Source organism: Emydura macquarii, unplaced genomic scaffold (assembly GCF_026122565.2).
Source record: "Emydura macquarii macquarii isolate MOO-44397 ecotype Brisbane River unplaced genomic scaffold, CSIRO-AGI_Emac_v2 contig_480, whole genome shotgun sequence".
NCBI classification, from domain to species: domain Eukaryota; kingdom Metazoa; phylum Chordata; order Testudines; family Chelidae; genus Emydura; species Emydura macquarii.
Window position 1 is genome coordinate 414479 of NW_027130617.1, and position 15994 is coordinate 430472.

Here is a 15994-nt window from a genome sequence, read left to right on the forward strand (position 1 = left end):
GGGGTAGTTAAACTGCACTGAAAGCAAACTCTTCATCTTTATCTTGGCCTGGCCACTCTTGGATCCTCTTGGGAAGGTCACTTCACTGACTGTTAAACACTAGCAAGCATGGGTAAAGCAAAAATGTGGAAAAGTTGGAACTAATGGGATATCATCAAGAGACTGTCAGGTTTTTATTTGCCGGGTTGGGTTTTTGGGGGGTTTTTTTGGTTATTTTTTTGGTTGAGGCTTTTTACCACATGCTGAGACATTCCGAAATGTAAAATCTAGATATAGTAAAGTAGTAAGCAAATATGTCACAACTTTGGAAATATTCACTGTATTTCCCTGAAGATTTTGAACGTTCAAAAATGCAACTGAATCAGGGTAAACTGTAATTAATTTAAACAAATGTGACTTGAACCTTGATATAATATGTTAATGAAACACTGTAAAGATTATTGAAGGCCAAAATTTACCTTTCATAAGAAGAATAAATAAAAATATTTTATGATCAATATAAATATTTCTATATTTATATATAATATTCCAATGAAAGCATTTTTGGGGTTGTTTTTTTTTTCAAATTGAAACATTCCCCTGGGATTTTTGCAACCCACACACTTTGTGCTATATGGTGCATGAGGTCAGAAAGTAAAAGATGACAAGAAGCTGACTAGAAATAAAAGTGAAACTGATTAGTTTCTTTTATATTTTGCTCCGCTTGGTCAATAAAAAGTAAAAACAGAATGAATGATGCAAAATAAATTCATAAAATTATTTCGGTTTTCATCATTTAAATTGTTAACAACACAGCTAAAAACCTTTATTTTTAAACTCATTGTGGACCCAATCCTTCAGCCCAAATTCACGCAAGTTTTCACAAGTTTACGTTAGAGAATTTACAACCAAATTTAAAAGAATACTGGTCAATCCTGCAGTCTGTAAACTCCAATCCTGAAGGCCAAATTTATGCAAGTGGTCTCTCTGAAATCAGTAGGACTTGATCCTGCAAACACTTATCCATGTGCATAGTCTCTCTACTCACGGAAGTATAGTAAACCATGTGCTCAAGTGTTTACAGAATCAAAGCCTGTGTGAGTAGTTCCATTGATTTCAAAGACCACTTGCATGAATTTGGCCTGCAGGATTACAGCCTTACAGACTGCAAGATTGGATCCAGTATTCTTTTAAAGTTTGGTTGTAAATTCTCTAAAGTAAAGTTGTCACAAATCATGTGTTTGTTTGTCTACAAACCTAAACACAAGGTACTCAAATCTCTCAGATGGATATTCAAGATATTATTCCAGCACAAGTGGAAGTTGCTTGTGTTTCAAGCCAATTAAATTAGGCCACTGTAAGAATAAGACAAATCACAAGCAGTGGATTGGCTAAGGCACAGAAATGGAGGGCAGTTTAAAAAAATATGTACTTACAACAAAAAGGTAACCTCAGAATATGAAGATTAATTAAAAGAGTTTCTCTTCACACAGACTTCGGACATCTCAGCCCTTCAACATTTAGCACTAAATATCCATTTATTTTTTTAAAATTGGCAGGCTTCTGCCTGTCGATATTTCCAAAATCAAACATGATTCAACTAAAGAATGCTGTCATTTTAAATCTAATATTGTAAATTCTAAAATTATACCGAGGTACATCGTGATGCCAACTGACTGTAAAAATCTCTGCACATAAGCAGCTGTCTTTCCCAATATTGCCTAATTTGCCAGCCATTCTGGATTTCTAACCGATTAATAATTTTTTTTATAATACGTTTTCCTACTGACACACTTTATAAGTAAAAAATTTGAATATTATGACTAATGAGATCAGTTTCACAGTTAGGAACTACTCACAATTTATTTTACAACAGCATTAACTGTTGTACTTTGAGGAATAACATACTCACAGGAACTATTATTTAAAGCAAATATTCAGTTTTCTGAATAAATTAGAGTCTACTTATCAAATATGGAGTGGTTTTAAATATAAGGCTGATTTATGAGGTTGAAATTGGTTTACTTTATGTATCTAAAATATAATTCTTGATGAAAAGAATACACATAGGTACTGTTCTGCATTTCTAATGTCTAAATGCTATACAGACCCTCTCTTTTTCAGTTGTTCTATAGGTTTTTAATACTTGGAACCATTATTTAACAAAATGCAGAAAATATTAAAACCTAAAGAATTCTAATTTTCCACAAATCATTTACATATTTCTCAAAGCTTTGACACACTGCAAGACAAGCAGAGGGCCCAATCCTGAAGTCAATGGAACTGCTCGTGGTATTAAACGCATGACATCAATCTTACAAGTCTTTATGAACGTGCTTAGCTTTAAGTGCATGTGTAGTCCCACTGACATGAAGTTAAGCATGTGTGGAAATCATTGCTGGATTGGGACCAGCATCTATAATTTTGAGGTGCTTTTAGTCTCAGCCATCACTGAAAACTTCATATTACAAGGCCTAACAGGAAGAAAAAGTGGAGTTTTAAGAATTATTGTATTAGAAAAATTTACTCTTACTGAAATAGATGCTTATTTTGTTTTTCTTTAAAGAAATAAGACAAATCTATAGTGAAATGATGAAATCTAAAAACAAGTGTTCATGTCAGAAGACAGGAAGAAGGCTTTTTCCCCCTTAAGGAAAATAAAGGATTCCTGAAAGTCCTGCATTGATTTATTTGTCCAATTTTAAATACCTTAGGAATAGCGGAACTGCTACTGGCATGGTAGTATTTCTAACAGTCAATAAATCTAAAATATTATGTGTGAATATTGGAATGAAGCCATTAAGAAGATTACAGCATGCAACGCAGCAGAGGGTCCACATGAAAAAAGGACTGGTAATTCAGGACAACTGTGACCACTGACCTTTGAACAGTCAAGACCACTGGTCAATCTGACAAAATAATAGAGTTCACATGCACAGAAAGTCATCTAGCCTGTAAGTATAATTTAAATGCTTAACGGAATGATTTAAAAAGGTTCTTTAAATCTCACTTAATTAATTATAATATATTAGACACAATATCAAATAGTAATTTTTTCAGATTTCATATTATATTTTTAAAGAAATTCATTCACTGTAAAAGTAACATTAACATTTTAATAGTCAGATTACTACACTTCGCTAAACTGTTACGTGTCTCGCCACTGAAAACATATTATCTTCAGGCTTATTGATTAAGAAAGCTATTATCCAATTTCCTTTTAGACACAAGAGGCAGCTTTAGAATATCCTTTGAAAATGTTAAATTTATTATGGTGGCTTGTTAATTTGTCTGAAATCAGTTTTTGGAGGGGGATGGTAAACTTAAAGCTTCCTTTATACTTTCAGCAGTTTGTTATGCTTTAACACTCTTAATTGCTATTCCCATTTATATATTTTTTCATCAAAAGGTTTATTACCCTTGTCTATATATTTGTGGGCTTTTTTTTATATGTATTTATGTGTTTTACAAGTATTTGCTGTGATCTTTTCAGTCTGACCTATCATTTTTGTTCTATATTCTTTAAAATATTCTTTAAATATTTATTCCCATGTATTAGCAGTTATAATTGTAATTTCTCTTACGCATGAAAGACAGTTTTATATGCCAAAATCTGTATATTGTCTGTCCTCTTTGTTTAGGACTTTTCACCCACATTTGTACGTGTTTTTAATTAACAAATTAGTTCCACAAGGAAAACTGTTTCACTGCTCAAGTCAGAAAGAGATGGGGAGACGCAAAGTAAATATAAAGTAACCTACTAAAACTTGTTTTATCCAGAAAAATATGTTCAAATAAAATCCTGTAAGTGAGACATCTATAAAAACACAGTTACCCTGTTTTGTTCCATACTGTATATGGAATGTTGTACTTTATAAAAAGTCCATTGTGTACTCTATGTGCCTGGGTAACCCTTATTAACATTAATAGGACTTGCACATATCCTGGGGAACAACATACCTCTAAAAGTATGGGAATCTGTGTTCACTAATTTTCTTTTTAATCCAGTTTACCTAATCAGAGTATTTTGATAAGCATGTTTAGAAACAAACGAAGATTTCCTCCCAATGTATGCACTTTTTTTTTTCCAATTTGAAATCATTGTCACTAACAGTACTGGTATATAACAAAGATTACGCTTAATTCTGAATTGCACATCTAACTATCATGTGACAAAGCATATATACTTTCATGATTTTAATTCTAACCTCAGCAAAATAACATTTTTCACTTAATGCAAAGTCAGCCAGAATTATTCACACAACAATGAATGACTGGTTGTATTTGACTTAACTTGTTATTCTGATGCAAAATACAATACATTTAAAATGAATGACAAATATACCACAATCAGATTAAATATAACCAATATCAAATTATTTTATTAGAGCTTGGAGATGGCTGTATTTGACATTTTATCTGGTCAACCTCTGCTTTGATTATCTCAAAAAAGTTAAGAATATAACCATATTAAAATAAACTGGAGCTGATCATTAATGTAAGCATCAGGATTTTGCTTTCTGTTATACATGTACTCAGACAAATTACCATTGAGATAAAGATAGGGCTTATCATTCACTGTAGTGCTTTATTTTGGTTAAGATACCGGGTTTAAAAATTCTGCAATTCTGGAAACAGGTTACTATTTGATATCAGTCCTTTCTATAATATACTTTTTGTTGGCACATATTTAAAATAGCATACTACTATTATACCTTGAATATCTAAAACTTGAAATACACACATTGGTATCACAAGAGTACACTTTCAGCACTATATTAAGGAAAAGCAAGGTAAGTGTAATGCATTTTTGAGGAGTATTTAACATGAAATACAGAATATGTTCTATCATAAGCAGCAGGGGGGAAAAAATCTCTGTAAGATCAAAGTCCAGAAAGAACTGGCACTTAATTTATCATCCTTTACAGACAAAAGACAGTTTTCGTCATTTCAAAAGAATCAGATGTCTTTTATGACAAACTGGGTTAGCAGTTTAATTTACAAATAGAATTCTAAGTAAGCAGTCTTTGCTCTGCCAAAGTAAATGACAAACAGTGTAGGTTTTCATTTATGCGACCCTCAGCAGGATAGAAAAGATTAAAATAAAACTGAAATAATTTAGAGAAAACAAATAAATGTTTCAGAAAGTTGAAGATGATCAAAGCCTGAATTTTCTGACCCCAACTGTACAAGCATTTCTTATTATATTGACCAGTGCCATCAGATCATTAATTAAAAGGAAAAGCGCTGGCAGGTGGCAGGGAAGCAGAAGCCGATAATTGGCCCCCTTCTTCTTTTTGCCTTCAAAAACTCTCTCGTTCTTTTGCAAGACATGCCACTAGGCAGACAGAAATGCCTACTTTGTAATATAATGATTAAGATGAGATGAAGAGACTCTTGCGTTTAAAGCAGCAATGCCTAATGAATGCAGCTAGCTTTATAATTATGATCCTGCTTTTACAATAAGGAATATGATGTTCCATTCAACATCTCCTCAACTGTCAAAAAAGTAAAAATCTTAAATATGGGGTCTACAGCTGATACTTTTTTCCCTCTTATTCCTTTTATTTCAGTTAGCAAAAGCAGGCAAAAATAACTATTAGTAATTCAAGCTACTAGAAAAGAAAAAACAACAACATGAAATACCCATCAGACTTACCACTTCACTAGGTAGGTTGTTCAGGTCATTAAACGGGTTTTCTAGAGTGTTTGTGTCAACATTTAGCATAACCACATCCTCCAGTGATCTATTTTTCACTCTCTGTTCAGGAAAAAATTCAAGTGGGTATTAGTATTTTAATATAGTGTCCTCATAAATTACACAATTTTCTATGCTTAACTGGGGATTATACAGAGGATGATAATAATTCACAAATAAGTGAAAAGGCAAACATTTTCGTGTTATGGATCAGGAATATCATTATGTGAAATTTTTTAAAAAGTACTTTCCCCTTCAGTGAACATCAACAGTGCAAAAACTGCATATACTTTGAAATAGCAAAATGTACTGTATGGAACCTCAAAATTAAAATTAATAATTTTATTCAGATATTTTTCTGGACAATTTGTCCTCAAATTACATCCACGTAACCATGCTGCTGGCAATGGGGTTGCACAGATCGAACTGAAGGTGCAATTTGATCCTTCATCCTGAAACTGTTTGGATAACTACTGACCAGTTCAAAGGGTTTTTGCTTGTTTATTTTGATCCCAATACTAAAATACCTTATCATGTGGGATGAAACTACAACTGGGCACTTAGAAGATGCAGCAGTATACTTTAACAATTGGTTGGTGATATTTAAGCCTAATACCTATATGTGTTTCAAAGTTTCCAAAATTACAAGTGAATTATATAGCCCCAAGTAGTATAGGGCTTGTGAAAGTGGCAGAATTGGGTTTAAAAACAGAACACAGTCACCATTTAATTTTAGGGAAATTATAAAGATAAAATGAATATACTCTAATCTGTGACATACCATATGCAACCCATTTACCTGTTATTTTTAAAGAAAAAAATCAGGCATACAATAAGGAAAAAATGTAAAGATGTGCCTAATAAACTCTCTCGCAGAAGCCTAACAAATGATTTGGGTGACCATAATGCTACAGCAGTTGACGTCTTTTACATCAGCATATCAGAATAGCACTGTCTGCCAGCCAGGCAAAGAGCATGACAACTGGTGAGACAGCTGCAGTTACAATTCATTTACTACTGAAACAAAGGAAGTTGCGGAATAGCAGTTGAACTATAGGTGGGAAGGGCATAGCATGAAAATATAAGTAAGAGGAGAGCAAATGATCTCAAAACTCTCATTGTCCAACAGGTTCACTACTAGCTAACTATCAAATTAAACTGAGAGAATTCTTTTAAACTAAAATCAGAAATGTCAGGTATGTCCACTATTTGAAATCTGTAAATGACAGTAAGCGGATCAGGTGAACTTGCAGTTGTTTCTATCACCAAGGGCGGTGGAATAGGGAGGTCACTGAGGGCTAGTGCCAGTGCAATGGAAATATTGTGGGGCTCATGTACGATTCTGTCCTCCGGTGTTTTCTGCCTCACAATATCTCACAGAGGCAAGAGCAGGACCCAGGTATGTTTCTGCTCCCTTGCACACACACAGGAGGAAAGGGGGAAATAAGAGTGGGACCTGGAGGAAGGGCTGGACTGGCTGCCATAGTGCATAGAGTCAGGCCCATCACCTGCTGGGAAGCATGTGGAAACAATTATCTTCTCCCTGTCTTCTTTCACTCGGCTAGCTGTAGAGGCGGTGGCATTCAGGGTTGGTGGTGCAGGGACCACACAGGAGAGACACAGCTTATGCCCTGAGCTGGCTGCTCATGTGACTCCCTGGCCAAGCCTGATCAATCTTTGGGTCCCAAGGGTCCTGGAGGAGACACCAGTGCCAGGACCCCATATGCCACCGGGAGAGACAGAGAACTAGCACCTAGGTGGGGGACACGGAATGCCAGCACACAGGGCACCAGTTACCAAGGAACTGCCATAGTAACAGCAATAGGAACTATGCCCCCACCCAGCCTGGAGCAGGCTATGGCCCCCATCTTCCCCATTTCCCCCACCGACTCTCTTGTAACTGCCCTTGTTCTCCCTCTCATCCCTCTGTCCCACATTCTCAGCGAGCTTCTAACCCACCTCCTACCACCACCTAATCTTGCTTTCCTTAGAACAGTAACCAGAGCTGGCCAGCGCTTCATTTTACTAATTGTATACAACCTAGCATGTGACCCTATTACTAAACACTTTAGGATATGAATCTGCCTCTTCCTTCTTTATTTATTTTCACAAACTCCATCATTATCCAAGAATATGAGAAAGAGAAGTTGGTCCAATAAAAGATATTACCTCACCCATCTTGTCTAAGAAAGAGAGAGACATTTGGAGAATTCCTGTCTCAAAGATTAACAAACTGTGAACATTACAAGGTGAGATAATGAAGGTTACTTAAGGAAAAGTAAATGTGAGGTTGCATTATCAAAATTGTCCTTTGAATTAATGCAGTAATATCTCCACAAAGTATGTTTGGAACTCTGCAGATGTACTTAAAGGGAACACGAAGCACATAGGAAACTCTACATTAACCGTCCTAGAATTAACCTGAGTCTTCCATGAACACTGAATGTCTGCTGCCCTATAACCTGTAAGATAGATATACTATCCACTTGTAGAGATCTGCTTGAAAAACATAAGTCATGTGGATAGAGGCAACTGAAATGTCTGGAGAACTCATATTTTGAACTTACATTTCACTTCAAGTTTACGTAAAACTGTTTCACCCCTAATTTGCAGGCAGAACAGTCTCTGGATAAAAGTTCATTACAACAGCACTTCAGCACCTTATATTTGTGGAACACAGAAGATGAAGTTAAGCATATAAGCACACTAAGAATCAAAGGAAACATTAGCTAATGTTTTGAGGATTTCTGTGAGTTCAGAGGTCTTGGGTATCTACTCATTTTATAGAAGCGAAGATGAAGCAGTTTTTCATGAAAGCAAGTGATCACAAGGTAAGAATTCAGTGATTTGTTCTTTGGAAGAAAGATAGCTAAATTGTTGCTTATGTAGTCCTGGAAATAATATGGCTTTAAGGAGGAACTCAACAGTTTCAGTTTTATAGTAACCCTTTTTCAGATTACTTATTGTCTTAGAGGACCATGCCACCATGGTCAACATAATAGCATGTGTAGGTGTAGACTCTTATCCTACAAAAGGAGTACAGAAGACCATCAATACAGGTGACAGGGCTGGAGGAGAAAAAAACCATACTTCACCAAAGCACATGTGAACCGACTCTTGTTTAGAAATGACCTTGTAAGTCGAAACCAAAGAGAGCCCTTGAATGGGAGACTGACAAAGGCAAAATCGCCGCCGCCAGATTGATCTTTCTTGATTAATTGAGCGGTCAGTGAGACCTGCTCAATCGATCAGGAAGTCAACTGAGTAAGTCCACCCCCTCAAGTAGCGTAGTGCTGAGCCAACGGGAACGCTGTTCATCAGCTCAGCACAGTGAGAACAGCACGCAGAAGGGAAGCAGAGCAGTCAACGTCAGTTACGCAAACTACTCTGCGTAGTTTGTGTAATTCCCATCGACTGCCGCCGAATCGCCCGGTAAGTGTGAACCAGCCCAAAGTATCTTCTATGAAAACTTAGAACCATATCATATAAGCAGGGTCAAATGACATCTTCAAATAATTACAAGATGACATAATATGAGCCGCTGTCTCTAAAGCATTAAAAACTGCTCAGGGACAGTGCCTAGAACCTCACATTCCTTCTTCCAACATTCTGAAAAAGTAACCTTTAGTCTTTGGGCAAAACAATTTTTTTAAGTTTTAATTAAAGTTATGGTTATGCCTGTATATGACCATCTGATAACATTGAATTGTTCTTACAGAGAGAGTTACAGCAGAGTAAGAATGTAAAAAGTTCAACTGGAAAAATCAAATCAAATACTCTTTTAGAATAAGGTCTGACTTGTGAATGGGGAGGTCACAGATGCTTAGTAGACTCCAAGAGAGTCTTGTTAACCATTATAATTATTTTTATCATCAGGAAAAACTTGAGTTGAGGCCAAAGCATTTGGGCACGTTTGCAACATCTACAGCATTAATGAATCCGTTTTTCAAGTTTTTTAAAGGTTAGAGATTCCATAGTAATTTATAGGATGATAACTGTACACAAGAAGATGAAAAACAGCAGCTTCGTCAATCTTTCTTTCTCACCCTGTTAAATGGAACATTGTAGTCTGAGGATATGTCTCCACTGCAACAAAACACTTGCGGCTGGACCATGTCAGCTGACTTGGGCTTGCCGGGCTATAAAATTGCAGTGTAGACATTTGGGTTTGGGCTGGAGCCCGGCCTCTGTGACCCCATGAGTGGGGAGGGTCTCAGTGCCCAAACTCCAGCCTGAGCATCTACACTGCAAATTTATAGCCCTGCAGCCCAAGTCAGGTGACCCTGGCCAGTTGCAAGTGTTTAATGGCAATGTAAACATATCCTATGTGAATTAAGTTGACTGTCCACTAAAGATTAGTGAAGCAGATACATGATATTTTACACAGGGTGTCAAATACACCAAACATAATGTACAAGAAATTCATACAAACTAACTAAATATAAGCAAAAGCACATGATGCAAGACCTAAACATCCATATAGCACATTTGAAAACCCAACTTTTACCAAGGACATTTTACTTTCCTGGTGTTTCCACTGTTTGAAGTCAGTCATTTCATTATGCTACTTATACTGGCATTCATTCTCTAAGCAACTTCATTAAAATTATTCTCCATAATATGCATGTTCCTAATGAAACAACTGACAACATTTTCATTAATTTTTCCCCATGAGGAAAAAAGATAATACGCCCTACAATTTTTTCTCACGATCTCATCTCTCACACATATACAAAATATAAAGGTTAATTTGAAAATTACTCACTTCTATTAAGCTTAAGTGAACTCCAATTAGATATGGCATCGGAGCACTGAAATAAAAAATGAAAAAAAAAATCATTTTTTTTCTTGAAATACAAACCACCTGTATCTTCATCTTCTTAACCTGATGGCAAACAAATATAGAAAAGCTCTACACAAAGCAGACTCCAACTGGTTTTCACCATTTAAAGCAGTTTTGAGCAGACACATCTTTAGTCTAAATGAAGCATAAGAAATTATTCTGTTTTTAAATCTCCAACAGGAGCAGACTCTGTAGAACATAAGACACAGTAAGTACCCACCTAGGGGAATTAAGACAAATAAAATCAGATGTTTAAGGCTGGCTTAGCAGCTTGGTTTGACACATATTCTAGCCAGCCTGAATCAGATCTCTTCGACTTGGCACTACTCAGGTTAAGTTCAAGCAAGTTCAGGCTCAGCAGACATAGCTCTGTAGTGCTAACCTGGGGGAGCCCACACGCCATGAGTTTGGCTCCAGCCTGAGAGTTGCAAGAGGAAAGCCGATTTAAGAAGACTTTTATCTGCCATTTTGAAGAGTGTATTCTTCTTGGCTGACATAATTGGGAATGATTACATCACCATATTATAATATAAATATCATAAAGAGGTGATGCCAGTTTCGGTTGTCTATGTTTTGTGGCTACAATATAGGCCGTAGGCCCTTTACATTAGCCCAGATCCAAATACCAATCTTTGTTATTGGGCGTTTTAAAGTTGTATAATACTGAGCGCTATACCATAAGTCTCTAATTCCAAGTGTGACCTAAGAAAATAAAGTATATCCCGGCAAACAACCCAAAGTATACCATGAAATGCTGCATTCTAATTCAGGTGAAGCCATCAGATTTAGACTGCAGTAAAATATTGTAGTCAAGTTGAGATCACAAAGGCATTTGTCACCATTTCTATATCTTTCCAATCCAGAAGCTGACTCAGTCTCACAAGTAAACTGGTTATCAAAAAAAGACTGGCTGCATACCAAGACTTCACGCTAAAAGAAAGAGTTAAAGCAATGCTATCATTTGGAATTAAGAGAAAGGAGCACCATTTAAAGAGTGCATATGACCCGTGGTATTAATTAATAACATCATTTTACTTGAATTTAATTTCCATAAGACTACAGCCAATGCTTGATATCAGGGGAAAAAACTGACAAAACTAACGTTGTGGAGAAATTAATTAGAGTTAGCTACACTAATAATACCCACATCTGTGAGAAAACAGGCCATAAATGGTGGAAAAAAGATCCAAGAACCAGCACGTGAACACTGAACAGCAAGGTAATTGCTGAAGGTGTACAGCATAATATCACATTAACCTAGATACGTGAAACAAACTTGTCCATGGTGATTATCAGAGAATATTTAAATAACTATAAAACAAGCTAGGGATGTACTTCAAAGAACCACATTTTCCACAAAACCATATAATAAAGAAAGTTTAGGGTTGTGAAATTTTTCATATAGATCATATTCTGTCAAATGTGCTTTCCAGCATTCTTTTCCATTGATACTGTGTAACAACTAGAAATAATCTCACCAGGGGAAGGCTTATCCCAGTCATCCAGCTATCAAAGCCTGCTTAAGAATATCATGAAACAGCCCCAGATTACGAGTTACTGACAAAAGTCAGAATTATTGGACACAAAATATAAATTCTCCTTAATCGGTATGATAGAGTTTGGATACAAAGCAAATGTTACATAGATCATAGCCTACAGACAAGATGACACATTTTTAGCTTGATATAAATAAGCACATATCACTTTTGAACATAAATTTCCAGCAATGATTAAACAAAATAAATGTGATTGTGGCGTGTTCATTCACATGAAAGTCATAGACTATTAAAACCTAGTTTTAGTCAATAAAAACAAAGGAAGTTCAACGTTATGGCTGAACAACTCTGTGCTTAGCACACCCCATTTTGCTTACTTGTTGGAGCTGATATGTTGTAAATTCCTCACATTTTCTGAGGCCTCCTGATTTCAATCTAAATTAACAACGTTAGCATAATGTTGATTTTTCCAATAATCTAAGTCAGACCTTTATTTTTACATTTTGTAGTCTGTGTATGAATTTCTCCTATTTTTCCTAATTCGGGTCAGCCCTCCAGCAGGGCCTGGTTTGCCAGGTGCGTGAGGAAGGATAAAGGGAGACAGCAACCTTACAGGGGTCAGATGTGGGAGGTAGCAGTGACAGTTCAGACTGACCAGCCTCCACATCTGCCAACTCATAAGGGGCTGTCATGGTACGATGGAGAGCCTAGTTCTTTTGTCCCCTCTCTCCATTCACGATGGTCAACACCGTTGGTATGCAAGACCTGTTTCTAGGTGTTTTGAAATGCAACTGCAGAAAGTGGCAGCATCAACAGGGCCTTCAGCAGCCAGAAAAGTATTACCACAGTGATCCCGATAGTGCCTACAGGACTCAAATGAGACTGAGTCCCCCCTGTTCTAGCACATTACTGAGCGGGGGACAGTCCATGTCCAGCAGAGCTCACAGACCAAACAGGTCACACTGGAGGAGGATCGAGTGTGAATGTGCAAAAGCAGACATAAAACATCTAACACACAAGCAAAATGCACAATGTGATGATTTGCAAACATTCTGTTAGTTCAATTTTTTTAAAACATTTTTTATTTTCTTTTATTCTTAAGTCTCATGCTTAGAGTGCTAACCAGGTAGGTAGATGAAAAAGTCTTCAGATAAGATAAAAATCTGGCATTAACAAGAACTCTTGACAGCATATGGGGAAGACAAGGTGTGTGAGATCATATATTTTACTGAATCAATTTTGGTAGGTGAGAGAGACAAACTTTCCAGCCACACAGAGCTCTTTAGGTCTGGAAAAGGTACTCCCAGCATCACTGCTAAATGCAAAATAGAACAGACTGTTTAGCATAAGTAGTTAGCACATATTCTAAGGACCATTCAAGCAAGACTGGCCCATTAACACCTCTGCTGTCATAGGACAAAAAGGAGGGTTAGTGGGTTACAGACTGTTGTAATAAGCCATTAATCAAGTGTTTCTGTTCGGACCATGATTTTTAGAGTCTAGCAAAGTTATGAATTTAAGCTCCCAGGCTCGCCTTTTGAAATTGTTGTACAGGTTTCCTTTGAGGACGAAGACTGATAGGTGAGAGACAGAGTAATCGCACTGTAAATATGCTTGTCTCTCTCAGCAATAGAAGTTGGTCCAATAAAAGATGTTATCTCACCCACCCTGTCTCTCTGAATGTCCTGGGACAGACATGGCTACAACTACACTGCATATGGGATAGACATGCTGGCCCGAGTGTGGCCAGGGAAATACCATGGAGATTCTCTCTGATTCAAATTGGACTGTGTGATGGGTCTACCAAGAGAGAGACTACGTGGTGGCCAAGCAGCCAGTAACAGATTGTGGGAGTGACACTGCCCGAAGACAGAATGAGAAAGAGCCAGAATGAAACCTGTGTTTCAGACTCATGTCCTCCACTGACTATGCTTTACCTGTTCTTGGACATTCTCTGCAGAACCTCCTACCTTGTGGTGAGGATGAAACCCACTCTCGCATTTATGCTGCTACAACAGCCACCACAGGATTACAGATTAGGAGATCCAGGCTTTTACAAGGTAGTGCTTGGGGCCCTTCCTCCATATCCTTTTGACTCATACCTCACACTTCCTTCCCAGTATTTTTCAGAACTGGTACCACTCTGACATTATTGCTATTGGCAAGGGGTACAATTTTCAAAGATTCCAAAGTGATTAAGGAGATTCAGTCCTATTTTCAAAAGTGACTGGAGATCTTAGTCAGCCTAAGTCTCATTGGTTTCAGCTCCTAAGCCACTTTTAGGTGCTTTTGAAAATGTTACTTTCTGAGCTCAAGGGCTCAGATGCAAATGGCTGGCAAAATCCAGGAAAGAAAGGAGGGATGTCCTAGCAAGGATTCCACAGGGGAACAGTCTGGATCACCAGGGAAGATGTGCCAGGTTACGTCTCTAGTTTGTACTAGTGAAACCTGGTGGGTTGATTCACATGAATGGAATGTTAAAAATCAATGGCTATAACCTATTTATGAAGGATCCAGCTGGCAAAATGGGAGGGGCAGTGGCACTCTAAGTAAAAAATGGCAAATTGGTTTCTGAGTCACTGATAACGCAGAAGAAAATCATCTTGAGTGTTTATGGATAAATATCCTAACAGATAAAGCAGAAGATGGAGTATTACTTGGTGTCTGCTACAGACCACCAAATCTCTCTAAGTAACAAGATGACTGCCTCCTTATGCACCTATCTATAATTTCAGGGAAAAAACCTGAGTGATCATGAGGGACTTCAATTTGAGCGACATATAATGGAGGTCTCACACTTCCAATAGTACAACATTCTTGGAATTTCTAAACATTATAAATGACAATTTCCTAACTCAAAAAGTGTTGCAGCCAACACAGGGGAATTCTTTATTAGATCTTGTCCTAACAGATGAAAAGGAACTGATCACTAAACTAAAAATTAATGGTAGCTCAGGTACAAATAATCATGACTTCATCACATTTATAATGTGCAAGCAGGAAAAAAGTGCAGATAAGTAATATATATACACATATACTTAGTACTTTAATAGAACAAATTTCACAAAGCTGAGAACAGTTACAAACCAAATCAACTGTGAGGAAGAGTTTAGTCAGAAAATTGTGACTGATAATTGGGAATCAGTTAAGAATATTGTTTTCTAAATGTCCCCAAAGCCCAGATCAAGCACAAACATGCTGTGCTTGTTAAAAAACTGACCTGGTTCATAGGGGAAGTGAAGACAGCTATAATATATATATATATATTATATATATGATTGTTTATATATAATATAATATATTATATAATATATATAATATATATATAAAATTTATATATAATAATTGTTTATATATATATATATAAACAAATGGAAAAAACCAGCAATTGATAGTAATGAATATAAATCAGAAGTTGGAAACCGCAGAAAATTGATAAGAGAAGCAAAAGAATACAAGTAGAACTCTATGGCCAGAACAAAGAATGATAAGGAGGTTTTTAAATATATTAGGAACAGAAAGAATCTTGACAATGATATTGATTCATTACTAAATAAAAATAGCACAATTATCAATAATAATGCAGAAAAGGCAGAAGTGTTCAATGAAATATTTCTGTTATGTATCTGTGGGTGGAGAGGCAACAGGTGATACAGTCTCATCATAAGCTGTTAATAACACTCTTTCCATTCCATTAGTATCTCTGGAGGATGTTAAACAAAAGCTACCATACTAAAGTTAGACATTTATAAATAAGTGGATCCAGCTAACTTGCATCCAAGAGTTTTAAGAGCTGGCTGAGGAACACGCTGGACCATTAAGATTGATTTTCAATAAGTCTTGGAACACTGGGCAAGTTCCAGAACACTGGAAAAAAGCTAATGGTGTCTCAATTTTTTAAAAGGGTAAACGGGATGACCCAGGAAATTATAGCCTGTCAGTCTAACATCAATCCCAAGCAAGATAATGGAGCAGCTG

The 15994-nt window shown here is 36.6% G+C and overlaps 1 protein-coding gene across 3 annotated transcripts in view; it reads right to left on the minus strand.

Annotated features, from left to right (window-relative positions):
• Positions 1-15994, minus strand: part of DENND1B (DENN domain containing 1B) — a 250281-nt gene that overhangs the window by 68707 nt on the left and 165580 nt on the right. For all 3 annotated transcript variants that reach the window (XM_067538292.1, XM_067538291.1, XM_067538290.1), the window contains 2 exons: positions 10443-10488; positions 5639-5740 (listed from right to left, as the gene is read on the minus strand). In XM_067538292.1, coding sequence (XP_067394393.1) covers positions 5639-5740; positions 10443-10488 — 148 coding nt within the window. The remainder of the gene's footprint in view (positions 1-5638; positions 5741-10442; positions 10489-15994) is intronic.